We start from the raw sequence: 14955 nt of genomic DNA, 5'->3' as shown, positions 1-14955 counted from the left end.
TAGACGGGGGGCTCTTTGTGCTCTGCTGGGCTGAGATTTGGGGTGCAGGGGCAAAAGGGGGGGGTTTTTTTAAACCCAATTCTCCGAGGAGTGCGTGCGTGTGTGTGGGGAGGGGGTCGGTCTGGAACCTCCTGCCAGGCAGGGGCGGCCTCGGAGAGCGAAGCAGCAAGAGGGCATTACACCCCCGGCCCCCCCCTGCGCCGGCTGCGGCCCCCAGGGTCCCCACCTGCCCCCGACCCGGGGAGGACCCCGGGGGGCGCCGGGATCTCTTAACGCACAAACACGGCGCGGGGTGGGGGGGACCCTCCCGCTCCTGAGGGAGGAGGGGGGGTCTGACCCTCCTCGGGGTGCAGGGAGGGGCTGACGGGGTGGTGCCCCTCCCCACTTCTCCCCCACCCCCGGCGCAGGAGTGGGCCGGGGCTGATCTTTAAAAAAGCTGCTTCCGCAACTCATCAAAGCTGCAAAAAAAAAGAAAAAATACAAAAAAAAAAAAAAAAAAGGAAAAAAAAAAAGATTTAAGGTAAAAATGTTTAAAAAAAAAAAAAAAAATTATTAAAAAAGAAAAAAAAAACCAACAAAACAAAACCCACAAAAATAAACCCAGACAAAAAAAAAAAAAAAAAAAGCGCGAGTGGGGGGGGGATGAGAAAGTTTTAACAGAAAAATATACGAGAAATTTAACTTTCAGAGCTGTACATAGGCCGGGGCGTGTAGAAAATCCCGTTTTTACCAATACCGGAACCACTGGATGTTATTTTAAATAAAGCGCGTGAGAAGCCGAGGCCGCCTCGTTCCTCCCGGGGGTTGGGGAGGGGCTGTAGGTGGGGGGGGGACACAGCCGGGGGACAGCCCTGACAGCGGGGACAGGTGAGTCCTGTCTGTGTGTCCCCCTCATCCCCCCCGTGTCCCCCTGCCCTGCTGTCTCAGGGTGGTCCCTGCCCCACATCGGGGTCCTCACCATGTGTCCCCCCCACGGCCACGGGGCCCCCAGTCAGTGACACCCCCTCCCCGGGGGACCTTGAGGTGTCCCTGCCCCCCTGGGGACCCCCTCCCATGGAGGATTCCCACGTGTGTCCCACCATGTCCTCAAGCCCCCCGGGGGACCCCCACACGTGTCCGTGTCCCGGCGGGAGGGGAAATTCCCAGTCCCAAAATTGAACAGGGACGAAGATCCCAAACTGGCTGTTCGGGGCAGGCGGAAGAAGGGCAAGAAGCCGGGCGGAAGAAGGGCATGAAAGCCGGGCGGAAGAAGGGCAAGAAGCCGGGCGGAAGAAGGGCACGAAGCCGGGCGGAAAGGGGGGCAGCGGCGCCGCGGGACGGAGCGGGGGCCATGGAGGTTGGGAGGGGACAGCGGGGACCGGGAGGGGGACACGGGGAGGGACGCGGGGCAACCGGCACTGAGGGCCGCGGCCCGGCCTGACCCGCTCCGTGTCTGTCCCCAGGATCCCGCCCCCGGCCCCGGCCCGGCCGCCGAGAGCCCGGCGGAGCTGAGCCCCCCGGGGCTGGAAGGTGATTCCAGGCGGGTCTGGGGGGCTCCCGGCGGGCGGGGAGGGTCCGGCAGGGGAGGTGCCACGTGGGTTTGGGTGTCCCCAAAGTATGAAGAATCCAGGGGGGATTTCCATTTCCTGGGGTTTGGGGGACCGGGGGTGGGAGGGTCCTGAGGTTGGGGGTGTCTGAGGTTTGGATTTGGGGTGCCCCCGGATTTGGGGTATCTCGGGGTCAGGATTTAGGGTATCCCCAGGATTTGGGGTGGCCCAGGGTTTGGGGTTCCCCCTGACGCTGCCCCCCCCCAGGGGACGCCCACCGTGGTGCCTACACGGCCTTCATGAAATCCCACCGATGCTACGACCTGATCCCCACCAGCTCCAAACTGGTCGTCTTCGACACGTCCCTGCAGGTGTGCTGGGGCCAGGGGGAGAGGGGGGTTTTGGGGCCAGGGTGGGGGGCACTTCTGGGGCTCCCTGACGGCCGTGCCCCCAGGTGAAGAAGGCGTTCTTCGCCCTGGTCACCAACGGCGTCCGGGCGGCCCCGCTCTGGGACAGCAAGAAGCAAAGTTTCGTGGGTGAGCCGGGGGGGCACAGGGGGCTCTCAGGGGGGCTGCAGGGACCCCCCCTCACCCTCCCTGTCCCCCAGGAATGCTGACCATCACCGACTTCATCAACATCCTGCACCGCTACTACAAGTCGCCCATGGTGAGCGCCGGGGGTCTGTGAGGGGGTGAAGGGGGGTCTGGCTCTGCCCACCCCCACCTGTGGCTGTAAATGATCCTGGTTTCTCCTCTTCCCATCCCCCAGGTGCAGATCTACGAGCTGGAGGAGCACAAAATAGAGACGTGGAGAGGTGAGGGGGGGTCTCTGCCGGCCGCCTCCCCCCGCCCTCCCTGGTGCACCCGGAGCCCCTGGCACCACCCCCACCCCTGTCAGCCCCCTCAGCCCCCCTCTCCCCGCAGAGGTTTATCTGCAGGACTCCTTCAAGCCCCTGGTCTGCATCTCCCCCAATGCCAGGTACCCTCTGGGGGACAGGGTGGGGGCACGGCTTGGGGGCCTCCCTGGGCACCCCCCAAATCCCCCCCTCCGCTCCCTCCCGCAGCCTCTTCGACGCCGTGTCCTCCCTGATCCGCAACAAGATCCACCGCCTGCCCGTCATCGACCCCGACTCGGGGAACACCCTCTACATCCTCACCCACAAACGCATCCTCAAGTTCCTCAAGCTCTTTGTAAGTCCTGTCGCACGGTGATGGTGGGGGCCACCCTGGGACCCCCAGCCCGGGCTGTGCCGGGTCCCACCAGCTCTGGGCACAGGGTGGGCACAGCTCCGTTGCCTCCCCACACGCTGTGGGTGCTGGGGGACCCCCAGGACACCGCACAGACCCTCTGCACCGCCCCTGCCCGGGGGTCCTACATCCCCTGCTCTGTGCTTGCACCCTCTCAGCCCTGTGCTGAGCCCTGTGCCCCCCTCGCTGCCCCCGCAGATCGCAGAGGTGCCCAAGCCCGAGTTCATGGCGCGGACGCTGGGGGAGCTGCAGATCGGCACCTACAGCAACATCGCCGTGGTGGGCACGGGCACCCCCATCTACGTGGCCCTGGGCATCTTCGTGCAGCACCGCGTCTCTGCGCTGCCCGTGGTGGATGACTCGGGTAAGGACGGGCTGTCCCAACCCTGGCTGTCCCCAGGTCACCTCCGGGGGGGGCTGTGTCCCCTCTGGAGTGCCCGGCAGCGCCGCTGAGCCGCTCCCCTCCTTCCCCAGGGCGGGTGGTGGACATCTACTCCAAATTCGATGTCATTGTGAGTACTGGGAGGGGCAGTGCCTGGGCTGGGGTGGGGAAGGGGGGATGCTGGGCAGGGGTGGCGGTCCCCAAGGTCCCAGCTGTGTCCCCAACACCTGTCCCTGCCCCAGAACCTGGCGGCTGAGAAGACCTACAACAACCTGGACGTGACGGTGACGCGGGCGCTGCAGCACCGCTCCCACTACTTCGAGGGCGTCCTCAAGTGTTACAAGCACGAGACGCTGGAAACCATCATCAACCGCCTGGTGGAGGCCGAGGTAACCGTGCCTGGGGTGCCGGGCTGGGGCCTGGGGGGGTCCCCGCTCCCCCTCAGCCCCTCCCTGTGTCCCCCCTCCCCAGGTTCACCGGCTGGTGGTGGTGGATGAGAGCGACGTGGTCAAAGGGATCGTCTCCCTCTCAGACATCCTGCAAGCCCTGGTCCTCCCACAGGGCCCCTGAGGCGGTGGGGGGGGTGGGATTAATTCCCCCCCTTGAGCCCCCCACTCTGCTCTCCTGCCACACTGTGCCCCCCCGGGCTGGCGGAGACACCCGGGGCGGGACCCCACTCACCAGCAGCATCCAGCAATAACCCCCCGGCCCTGGGGCAGCCCCCGCTGCCCTTCCCTGGGTGGGGGGAGCCCGTGGCCCCCCCTGCGCCCCAAGGCCGTGCGAAGTGCTGGGGGCAGCCCCCGACCCCCTTGGGGTCACCCCACCTCCATGCCAGGGCTGTTCCCAGTGCGGACCCTCCTCCCCATCACCCTGGCCCCCCCCCGCAGTGGGTTTGGTGAAACCCACTCAGCTCTATCCGGCCCAGGGAACTCCCCCACACAGCTCCAGGGGTCCCCTCTGGGCCCCCCCAGGTCCCTCGGCCGCACCCACCACCGCTTTGTGTGTGGAGAGAACCCACAAATAAACACAGACCTGGCACCACCCCGGCTCGGTGCGGGGCACGGGGGGCACCAGCGAGGGAGGGGGTACCCGGGGAGGGGCAACGGCCCCCCTGCGAGCCAGGGGGAATCTGCTGAGCTCACCCAGCCCCTAAATCCCTGTTTGTTCCGCCTGTGGCTTTTCTAAAAGGCCAGGATTGGGGATGGGACAGGGACAGGGACCTGGCGGGACATGGGGACCCTCCGGTGGGCACCGCGGTGAGCGGGGGTTGTCGGGCAGAGGCTGGGGGAGGCCGGAGCGAGGGGCTGCATGTCGGGGTCCCTGTGGGGGGCTGGGGGGGTCTCGGGCAGGCAGGAGGCCGAGGTTTGCTGCCGGTGCCCACGGGGGAGGCGCAAGGCCCAGCCGTGCTGAGCGTGGCACATTCCTGGCCGGGGGGGAGAGGCCGGGCTGGGGACCCCGTCCTGGCCAGTGCCGGGGTCTGGCAGAGGCTGCGGAGCGAGGTGAGCGCCGGGCAGGTACCGGGGGCTCTGGGGGGGGCCCGGGGAGGGCCGTGCCGGTTGCCATGCCGCCGCCGGAGGGTTGCTAAGCTCCGCTCGGAGCCCGCGTGGGCTGCAGCGCTCGGTGCCAAACCCGCCATCGCCTGCTTGTCGCAGGGGGGGAAGGGATCCCGAGGGGGGGGACACACACACACACATACACGGCGACAAGACACCCCCGGGACGGCCGGTGGGGTCCCCGCGGTGTGCAGGGCTGCCGGCCCCCCGGGGGGCTCCGTGCCCCGCGGCGGCACCGGGTGGGACACGGGGGTCCCCGGGGGCGCACGTGCGGCCGTGGGCGTGCGCGGGCGGGCGCGGGGCTCTGCCGAGGCTCCGCCGAGCCCCCCCGCGTGTGGACCCCCCTCCCGACCGGGGCCATGCTGGGGGGTCCGGAGCGGGGCGCGGGGCGCCTGCGGATCTGCGAGCGGACCAAGCTGGTGCTGGTGGAGATCGACACGGTGGCGTGTTGCAGCTCGGCCGCCGGCATGGCCGCGGGGTGCCGGCCGGAGCCCCCCTGGACCTACCGCCGCATCGCCGGGGAGTACGCGTGAGTGGGGACGGAGGGGTGGGGGGTCCGGCCCGCGCCCCCCACCCTCGCTCCCCTCACCCCCCGTCTCTGTCTTGCAGGTACCTGGAGAAGCGCCGTGGCCGAGCTGGCCCCCCTGGCCCCCGCGCCCCCAATCCCTCCCGACGCCTGCAGGACTTCGCCCCCGGCCCCGGGTGCCCCCACCCCTGCCCCGGCGACAACCCGAGGGGACGGGGGGCAGCGGCCCCTGGGGGGGGAATCCACCGCCCACACCCCGGCCCCCGGTGCCGGCGGGCAGGTTGTGCCCCCACCTACGAGGTGCACATGCAGCGGGTGCAGGCGGCCCATGCCCGCCGGGGGCCTCCCTACATCTCCCCCCCTGCCTACGACGCTCCCCACCGCACCCTGCAGCTCCGGCCCCCCCGGGGACCCCGCAGCCCCCCAGTGGCACCCCGGGCCCGGGGGGCTTTGCCAGGGGGCTGGAGCCACACGCTGCCCCGGGCGGCCACCGAGGCCAAGCACCGGCGGCCTCGCGGGACGCAGCCGCCCCCGGGGAGTGCCGGCACCCCCCGGCACTGCCAGACGCTGCCGCGGGCGGCGGCCGGCCGGGAGCGGATGCTGGGGCATGGAGAGGGCGGCGGGGGTCGGGGGCACGTCCTCATCGATGCCACCCGCGTGGTGGTCCGGGCGCAGTACGTGCCCCCCCCGCAGCGCCAGCAGGTCCGCTATGCTGGGGGGTCCCCGGGGCCCACCAGCCCTCCCCGCAGCCCTCCTGCGCCCCCCGGGGCTCTCACCCCCCCGGCAGAGCCCTCGCCCCCCCGGGAGCCTTCAGGGAGCCCCCGCAGTCCGTGGCGGAGCCCGGGGGGCTGTGGGGGTCCCCGTGGGCGGCCCCCCCCGCGGCGGCCGGTGCTGTACGCCCAGGCCCTGCGGGAGGCCGTGTCCCGCATCCGCCGCCACACCGCGCCCGACTCCGACTCGGAGGCCGAGGGGAGCGTGGGGGGGTCCCGGCGGCGGCTCTGCCGAGACCCTCGTGCCTACAGCAGCAGCAGCAGCAGCCTGGAGAGCACCGGGGCCCCCCCTGGCCCCGCCAGCCCCACCCGAGCCTGAGGGGCGGGGCTTGGTAGGGTGTGGCACCTCGAGGGCGGGGTTTGGCTGGGTGTGTCCATCGGAGGTGTGGCTTGGCAGGGTGTGGTCCTGGGGGCGGGGCTCAGGGCTGGAGCTCCCGCGAGCTGACCCCAATAAAGGGTCCCCATGTGGCGCCTCAGCCCCTGTGTGTGTGTGGTTGCGGGGGGCCCATGACCCTCCTCAAGGCCCTGCACCCCCCACCCACCCCAGCAAGGACCGGTGTCTCTGGAGACCCCCTCACGAGGCCCCAGGTGTCCAAACGCCCCCGTCACGGTTCTGGGGTCAGCCAGAGGCCCCGGGCATCCCGCTGGGCACCTCAGCGTGTCACAACACGGGTGGGACGTGCCAACACCCCCCCCCGTGTCCCCCATAATGAGTAGGTGAGTGCAGCAGGTCTGGCCCTCGGCCACTGGCCCCACGTCACGGCCGGGGGGGGACCCCGAGTGACTCACCGGGGGGTGCCGTCCCCCCCCCCCCGAGCAGCCGCCACCTCTTAGTCACACTGCTGGGGGGGAGGATCCCCCCGGCCCCAGGAAACCGCACAAATATCGTGTCCAATTTGCACGTTATTTAAAACCGGCTCCTCCCCCGCCCCCCTGCGCGACCCTGTCATTATCGCGGTGACACCGGCCCGGAGGTCACGGCGCGGGGCAGCCGGCGCAGCCGGGGGGATCCAGCCGGCCGGGGGGGCACCCCCATGGCCACGTCACCCCGTGTGTCCCCCCGGCCTGGCACGTCCCACACCTGGGCCTGACCCGAGCCCCGACGGTGACCTCAGCCCGGCACGGCACAGCTGTGGGGTGCAGTGGCACCTGGCACGGCTCGGCGTGGCCTGGCACGGCACAGGAGGGCTGGCACGGCACAGGAGGGCTGGCACAGTGCAGTGTGGTCCACTTGGCTTGTCACAGAGTCACGGCACGGCTCCATCTGCCACAACCTGCCACGGCCACGGCACGGCTTGGTATGACCTGGCACAGCTCAGCACATCTTGGCACAGCCTGGTGTAGCCTGACACAGGTTGGCACGGCTTGGCATGGCTCCCCATGGCACAGCAGCCTGGCACAGCTCAGCACAGCTCAGCACAGCCCTGAAGAGCACAGAAGAGCCCGGGCCAGGCTGCTCGGCACAGCACCGCTCTGCTTGGCACATCTTGGCACAACCTGATGGAGCCAGGCACGGCTCAGCTTGGCACGACACGGCCCCGCACAGCTTGGCAAAGCCCTTAACAGCCCAGCACAGCTAGCTGCAGCCTGGCACGGGCTGGTGCAGCCTGGCACAGCTCGGCACAGCACGTCACGGCTCGGCACCCTGCCCGGCGTGGCGCGGGGTGTCCCAGACGCGGGGGCAGCGGCGCGGCCCCTCCCGTGGGATCAGCTCCTGCCCAAACCCGCTCCCCGCCGGGAAAATCACCTTCTAATTCGGGCTGCGCCGGCGCCAGCACCGCCCCCGGCCCCCGGGCACCCGCCTCCCCCCGGACCCGCCGCAGCCCGGAGTCCCCGCGGGGGGCTCGGCCCGTGGGGTCCCCCCGGTACCGGTGGCACCGGCCCGGGGCGCGGTGTCGCCCGCGGCCGCCAGATGTCGCCGCGCAGCCGGTGACCCACAGCCCCGGGGGGCACCGGGGGGCACCGGGTCCGGCACCGGGACCGTCGCCGGTGTCCCCAGGGAACGCGAACCATGCGTGCCGCCTGAGAGTCACCACAGCCCCGTGTGTCACCGGTGACACTGGTGTCCCCAGAGAGCCGTGACCCTCATGTGTCACCAGGGCTGGCGGTGTCACCTGGGGACTGCTATCCCCAGACAGTCGTGACCCGCGTGTGTCACCGGTGCTGGCGGTGTCCCCAGAGAGCTGTGGTCATGTATGTGCCAGTGCTGGCTGTGTTCCCGAGGAACTGTGACCCACGCGTGTCTGGATGCTGGTGGTGCCTGAGAGCCGTGACCCTCGCGTGGCACTGGTGACGGTGGCGTCCCGAGATCCCTGCCCGTGTACGTGCCAGTGCTGTTGGTGTCCCCGCAGAGCCGTGACCCACGTGTGCAGCTGGCACTGGCCATGCCACGACCCACGGGTGCCCTCGGCGCTGTCCGCGTCCCCACAGCGTGGTGTCACCTGGTCAGCCGAGGTGCCAGCCACGCCACAACGCTGCCTGTCCCCATCCCAGCATCCCCACCGCGTCCCTGCGTCCTACCCGCGGTGCCGGCTCTCCCAGGCCGCGCGAGGAGCCGGTGGGAAGGGTCCGGTGAATGCGGCATTGTTGCGCGGGGTTGGAGTCACAGATAATTACCTCAATTAGTTACAATGGCAGAGTAATAAATACAGGCTTAGCGGCTCCTTCCCCACTGCGGCTTCTCAGATTAATCCAGCCCGGGCGAGCGGAGCTGAAAGGATTGATGGACAATTCATTAAACCCGCCGAATGCCGCACAAGGCACCCGTGAAGGCCGGCGTTAGCCCCCGGCGGCTCCGCTTTGTCCCTAATTGTTCGTCTCGGGCATTGGTCACCTATCAGGGAGTGGGTGACGGCGACGGTCCCCCCGGGGCTGGCATGCCCGGGGATTAGAGGCCAGCGCTGCCACCGTTGCTGGGCGCGTTGGCCCCGCGCCGGAGGAATGCGGCGGATGGGAGGGGAGGGGGCGGCCGGACAAGCCGGGAGCGGGCGGGACGCGGGTCCGCGCCGACCGGAGGCGAGGGGAACCGGGACGGGGCTGTGCTGCTGGCCGTGGGGACGGGATGGGATGGGGACGGTCCTGCAGGTGGGATGGGGCCACCAGACAGTCAGTGCAGGAGGGCACAGCTCTGTCTGTCTGTCCTGCAACTCTGGGCACTGTCCTGACCTTTTGTCCTGAGCTTCTGGAAATGACACCATCCCTCTGTCCTGCACCCCTGGGCATGTCTCTGTCCCTCTGTCCTGCACCTCTGTGTGTCATCCTGCCCTGCGTTTCTGGGAATGACACCATCTCTCTGTCCTGCACTTCTGGGAGCATCCCTGTCCCTCTGTCCTGCACCCCTGGGCACTGCCCTGTCCCTCTGTCCTGCACCTCTGGGCATGGCTCTGTCCCTCTGGGCATTGTGCTGTCCCTGTGTCCCACGCCCCCAGGCAGAGCCCCCCTGCACCCCATCCCTGCCAGGGGGTGTCCCAGCCCTCATCAGGCCCAGCTTGTGGCCACCATCCAGCTGTCACCCGGCTTCCCAGATGTGACGGGCTGGCACAGGGCGGGACTGCCCTGTCCCTGTCCCTCTCCCTGTCCCTGTCCCTGCGCTGGCCCACAGCAGCTATTTCCAGCGCTCAGGAATATTTGTCCAAGCTGGGGAGGTCTGTGTCCTGTGCCCGGGGTGCTCCTGCCCGCCCGGGGGTCGTGGCTGCCCGAGGTGCCCGGCGGTCACCGGCACGCAGGAAAAGCTGAGTAACAGAGGTGACTTATAAGAATGTCATTATCTATATTCCTGACTCCTACCGCAGGAAAACAGGCTATTTTCATGCCGGAGCAGGAGCAGAATTTAGCAGGCAGATAACCCGGCAGGCGGGAGATGCTCGGAGGGTTATTTCGGGCTGTGTTCCTTTCCAGGCGTTTTCCTCGCATTTCGGTATTTTATTCCCCACGCTGGGCTGTGTTTTGACCTTGGCGCGGGCAGCGGGGGCCCCCGGGGTGTTTTTCCCCCCCCCTCCTCGGCGTCTAAACATCAACTTTTCCACTATCGGCTCCGCGGGATATTTCGGGTGGTGGCCGCGTCATCCCCGCAGCCTTTGATGCGGTGGAGCCCCGGGGGCCCCGCGAGGTTCCCGGCTCCGGAGGGCAGCCCGGGCTGCGGGGACCTCAGGGCAGGTGGGCACCGGGCTGGGGGTCCCCCGGACACGCAGGTTGTGAGATCCCCAAGGTGTGACGTCACAGGGTGGGGGGTGGAGGGGAGGGGGACATGTGGGCCCTGTGCCAACCCCAGGGGTGCTCTGTCCCAGGGGATACCCACCCTGGGGGGAAACCCATCCCAGTGGGATGCCTGTCCCAGAGCGATGCCCTCCTCAAGAGTGCCCATCCTGGGGCTATTTCCACCCCTGTGCGATGCTCAGCCCAGGGGGAAACACATCCCAGGGTGATGCACACCCCAGTGGGATGCTCATCCCAAGGGGGTACCTGTCCCGGTGGGATGCCCATTCCAGTGGGATGGCTGTCCCAAGGGGATGTTCGTTCTTCTGGGAGGCCTGTCCTGGTGGGATGCCCATCTCGGAGGGAAGCCTGTCCTGAAGGGATGCCCATCCCAGGGGGATACCCATGCCAGCAGGACACCTGCCAGCCACAGAACTGTGCCCCACCTTTGCCACGGCCTTTCTCTGGCTGTGGCCAGACCCCACACGTGGATGTGGGGCTGTGTGTGGGGCCAGTGGCCATCCCCGACCCCTCTGGCCCCCGCCCCGGTAACCCCAGTGCCCTCCCCGGTCCCCCTCCTCCCCCGGAGCCGAGGGGAGCCGTCAGCCCCGGCCGGGAGCGGTGATGGACGATGCTCATTCCCTGTCTGCCGTCTTGTACCTCCCGGGGCCGCTCCCAACGCCCGGCCTCGGCGGCACCAGCCCCGCCGCCCTGGCGAATTCCAGCGCCGGAGATGCCGCGGCCCAGGTGCCATGGTGATGGGCGCCCCAGCCCTGCGCAGGGACCCGCCGGGATGGCTGGGCTGGAGAAGGGCACAGCGGGAGAAAGAAGGGGGTCTGTGGGGAGGGGATGGTGGAGAGGGGAGGGAAGGAGGAGAAGGATGGACAGACAGAGGCTGGAGGGGCTGATGGACACGGAATGGGAAGTGAGGGGATGGAGAGGTGATGGACAGACAGAAGGACATGGGCAGCAGACCCCACAGTGTGGGGGACATTGTTGTTCCCCCCCCGGCTTGTCCCCTCGTTTCCTCAGCCCCCCCAGACACGAATCAGGGCAGGACTGATAAAAATATATCCTTTATTCTTCTCTAAAGGCTATCAAGTGACACCTGTAACAAAGCATCATTATTATTAATTATTATTAATTATTATTATCTTTAATTATAAAAAACAGGGCCTGGGGCCAGCGAAGCGGGGAGGGAGCGACGGCATCAAACCGTCCACAATAAATATTTTATTTACAGTAAGGAGGGGACCCCGTGGAGCCGGGGTGTGGCCAGGAAGGTGCGTGGCACCGAGCCCACCCATGGCAGGATGGGGGTCCCTGGGGGTACATCCATACCCCCACCCACGGGTGCCTCCAATCCCGCCGGGCACCCGTCATGGGGGGTGTGCGGCGCAGACCCCCTCCGGGGCTGGTGGTCCCGGGGGGGTGGGGGGGGGTCACAGACACTCGTGCAGCACCTGGGTGTTGGTGCAGTTGAGGCAGCTGACGTGGCAGCACCAGTGGAAGGTGCAGTTGCAGCGCTCGGTGACGCGCTGGGTGCGCGTGCGGTACCCGCGCCCGCAGCACAGCAGCTCACACCCATCCAGCCCCGGCGAGGAGCTGTTGCAGAACCTCCCCGCCGTGCCCGCCGTGCCCGTCTTCCCGCTGTAGGTGCAGAAGTTGGGGGACTTCTCGAAGTAGACGAGGTCGTGGGGCGAGGGCGGCTTGTGGGCCGGGTTCTCAGGCTCCAGGTGGTGCAGCTCCACCCTCGACGCGCGGTTGCTGCCCTTGTTGCCGTAGATGACGCGGGAGGCGCCGTCGAAGCGATCCTTCAGGACGTCGCCCACGGCGCGGAAGGTGGGCAGCCGCATCCAGCAGGTGCGGACGGTGCAGGAGCCCGACATGCCGTGGCACTTGCACTCCTGGCGCATCTCCGAGAAGACAGTCTGGAAGGGAAAAGGGGGGGTTTGGGGTGCTGTGAGCAGCCTGGAACCCTCCCCACCCTGGGAACCACGGAGCTCCTGCACCCCATTTCCCCACAGCATCACATCATGCTCAGCCTCCCAAAGCCAAGGGGGAGACTCTTCTCTGACCCACACATGGGGACAGGCTGGGGGGCTTGGTGGCTGTGCCCATCCCTGTGCCCACACCAGTGCTGCCTGCAGCCCCCAGGGCATGCCCTCACCATGCCCCTGGTGCCCTCACCATGTCCCTGGTGCCCTCACCATGTCCCTGGTGCCCTCACCATGCGCCCGGCCTCGTTGTTGTGCAGGTTCATGAGGAAACGCAGGTCTCGGCCCTTCTCACTGGAGTCCACAAACTCCCTCCCGAAGAGGCGCCCGAAGTCGATGTTGTCACTGCAGCCCCCCCAGTGCCAGTCGGGCCCCCCAGGGCCACGGCGCCGGTAGTCGCAGGTGCAGGACTCGATGGAGCCCTCGGAGCACGACCGGGCCACCGAGTGCGTCACGCCGGCGCTGGTGATGGCGAAGATGAACGCCGTCTCCCGGCAGCCTGTGGGGGGGAGTGGGGCCTCAGGGTGCTGCCAGGGTGATGAGGGGGCACCCAGCAGCACCCCCAGACCTCCACCACGACAGGCTGGTGATGCCCCAGAGCAAACCAGGGGTGCTTTGCTGAGCATCCCATCTCGGGGGTGCACGGAGGGGGTCCGGGGACCCCCATGCTGCCTCGCAGCCTCACCCCGGTTGACGATTTTGCCGAAGATGTTGGGGCCCTGCGAGGTGGGACAGTTCCAGCGGCGGTTGCGGAACTGCCACTTGCACTCCTTGATGGCGGTCTGGAGGCCGGAGCTGACGCTGTGCAGGATGCCGGGGTTCTGCCGGATCAGCTTGCGCTGCTTGCGGCTCAGCAGCTGCAGGCTGGGGTCCAGCACCAGCTGCACGTTCTTGGAGTCCGTCAGCAGGTTGGTGGACGAGGCCACATTGATGATGCCCCTGTGGCACAGGTGGGGACAGTGACCACCAGCGGGCGGTCCCCGGCATCTCCCTCCTCACCTCAGCCTCCCCAGAGACTCCTCGATACTGCTGGAGCATCCTCCTCCCTGGGTATCCCCCGCAGGGATCCCACCCCGGGGATCGCAGCCCTGTGTCCCCCACGTGCCCCATCCCTGGGTCCGGGGCAGCTGCTGCTGTGCCGGTGGCAGCCCCGCTCTCCCACCCCACTGCCCCGGTGCCGGTGCTGTCGGACTCACCACCACCGCCCGCTGTTGTTCACCGCCAGCGTGTTGGAGAGGGAGGAGAGGGCCAGAGCCCAGAGCGCCCGGAGCGCCAGCCCCAGCGCGGCCGCGCGCATGGCTCTGGCCCCGGGAGCCCCGGCAGAGTGCGCGGGCGAGCGGCCGTCCCGGTATTTATGGTGCCGCGGAGCCCCCGACCCGGCCGCTACATCCACGCGTGTTTCCGGACGCGCGGGGCGGCTCCGAGATCAGGACGGCCGCGGGGGGACGCGGGGAGCGCCGGGCGGGCGGGCCGGCACCGGCACCGGCACCGGGGTGCAGCCGGTGGCCGGGGCGCGGCGTCGGGGGTGCGGTGCCCGGCGCTCCCTGCCCGGTCCCTGGAGCGCGGCGTCGGGCGCTCCGTGCGCGGTGCCGCCGCTGGAAACACGGTGCTCTGTGCCCGGTGCTCGGCAGTCCGGGCGCGGTACCCGGTGTCGGTACCGGTTCTCGGCAGTCCGTTCGCGGGACCCGGTGCCGGTGCCCGGTGCTCGGTGCCGGAGGCTCCCCGGAGAGGCGGCCCGGCTGGACTCGGCTCGGCGCGGCGGGTGCGCAGCGCTCAGCACCCGGGAGCATCTTCCAGCCCCTTCCCTCTTATAGGGGCGGCGCGGAGGGTCCCCGTGGGCCGGTCCCGCCGCGCGGGGCCTCCCCGCGTCCTCGCCCTAACAATGGGGAGCGGCGGAGCCGCGGCACCTCTTACGGGGCGGCGGGAGCGGCGGCGCCGGGGCTGTCCGTCACGGGCCGGATTAGCCCGGCGGGTGGCTGCGCCCCGGCCCCGTGCCCAGAGCCCCCGGCTGCCGCCCCCCGCCCTCCCCGCCGCCCCTCGCACACGTTCTACCGGCACCGGCGGGGGGAGCCCGGCACGGCCCGCGACAGCTCCCGGTGCAGGGAGGAGTCGGTCCCGGAATAGTCCGGGACGGCCCGGGACGACTCCGGGTTTACGGAGGGAGTGGGGAATGGGGATAGCCCTGGATCTCTCAGGACAGCCCGGCGTGCACGGGAGAGGCAGAATCTCGGTACACCCTGGGGCGCACGGGGACTACAGTCCCGGGACAGCTCGGGAACGCCGTCCCGGGGCCACGGGCTTTGAGGGGACACGATGTGCAGCCCCCGGGACGTAGGACCACCGGGGCCGCGCCGGTGACTGTGATGGTCCGGAGCCCCCAGATCCCTCTCTCGCACCTGTCCGTGCCCGGCGCGACGGGACTGCTGCGTCCTTTGCCGCTCGGGACCGGAGTGTCCCGGGCTGTCCTAGAGGCACCCCGCACCCTCGTGAACGTGCCCGTGGACACCCACGGAGTGCGCAACCCTCTTGGGCGCGGCACGGTCCCGCACGGCTCCCGCTGCCCTGGGGCCCCTGGTCTGGGCCGGTACCGCGTGTGCCAGAGGGAGGGATGAACCGGGAGGACGGAGGGACTGAGATGGAAGAATGAAGGGCAGGGGGTGCCTGGACTCAGGGGGTCGGCCCGGGGTACCCACGGTCAGGACACGGTCACGCAGGACAAGGCTCTTTCCCCTCTGTCCCCGGGCGCATGTGAAGTTCCCG

The 14955-nt window shown here is 68.9% G+C and overlaps 3 protein-coding genes across 5 annotated transcripts; 2 read left to right on the top strand and 1 right to left on the bottom strand.

Annotated features, from left to right (window-relative positions):
• Positions 1 to 1251: 1251 nt before the first annotated feature.
• Positions 1252 to 4196, top strand: PRKAG1 (protein kinase AMP-activated non-catalytic subunit gamma 1). Of its 3 annotated transcripts, none has more exons than XM_050331047.1 (12): positions 1252 to 1336; positions 1443 to 1509; positions 1794 to 1897; positions 1981 to 2062; positions 2134 to 2192; positions 2295 to 2340; positions 2450 to 2504; positions 2590 to 2716; positions 2972 to 3137; positions 3248 to 3285; positions 3398 to 3544; positions 3627 to 4196. In XM_050331047.1, exons 1-12 carry the CDS (start codon positions 1331 to 1333, stop codon positions 3723 to 3725), a joined length of 996 nt encoding a protein of 331 aa, XP_050187004.1. In that variant the 5' UTR covers positions 1252 to 1330; the 3' UTR covers positions 3726 to 4196. The 3 variants fall into 3 exon arrangements, with proteins under 3 accessions (XP_050187004.1, XP_050187005.1, XP_050187006.1); XM_050331048.1 differs by having other exon boundaries at positions 1275 to 1336; positions 1981 to 2058; XM_050331049.1 differs by lacking the exon at positions 1981 to 2062 and having other exon boundaries at positions 1275 to 1336.
• Positions 4197 to 5431: 1235 nt separating this feature from the next.
• On the top strand, positions 5432 to 6478 carry DDN (dendrin). Its single transcript, XM_050331006.1, has one exon. The coding sequence runs from the start codon at positions 5541 to 5543 to the stop codon at positions 6321 to 6323; it is 783 nt and encodes a 260-aa protein (XP_050186963.1). The 5' UTR covers positions 5432 to 5540; the 3' UTR covers positions 6324 to 6478.
• Positions 6479 to 11640: 5162 nt separating this feature from the next.
• On the bottom strand, positions 11641 to 13492 carry WNT1 (Wnt family member 1). The gene is made up of 4 exons (XM_050330990.1): positions 13392 to 13492; positions 12881 to 13134; positions 12429 to 12694; positions 11641 to 12129 (listed from the first exon to the last, which is right to left on the bottom strand). Exons 1-4 carry the CDS (start codon positions 13490 to 13492, stop codon positions 11641 to 11643), a joined length of 1110 nt encoding a protein of 369 aa, XP_050186947.1.
• Positions 13493 to 14955: the final 1463 nt, after the last annotated feature.

Source organism: Myiozetetes cayanensis, unplaced genomic scaffold (genome assembly GCF_022539395.1).
Source record: "Myiozetetes cayanensis isolate MyiCay16 unplaced genomic scaffold, myiCay2020 scf47, whole genome shotgun sequence".
NCBI classification, from domain to species: domain Eukaryota; kingdom Metazoa; phylum Chordata; class Aves; order Passeriformes; family Tyrannidae; genus Myiozetetes; species Myiozetetes cayanensis.
This window is presented reverse-complemented; position numbering and strand designations above follow the sequence as displayed.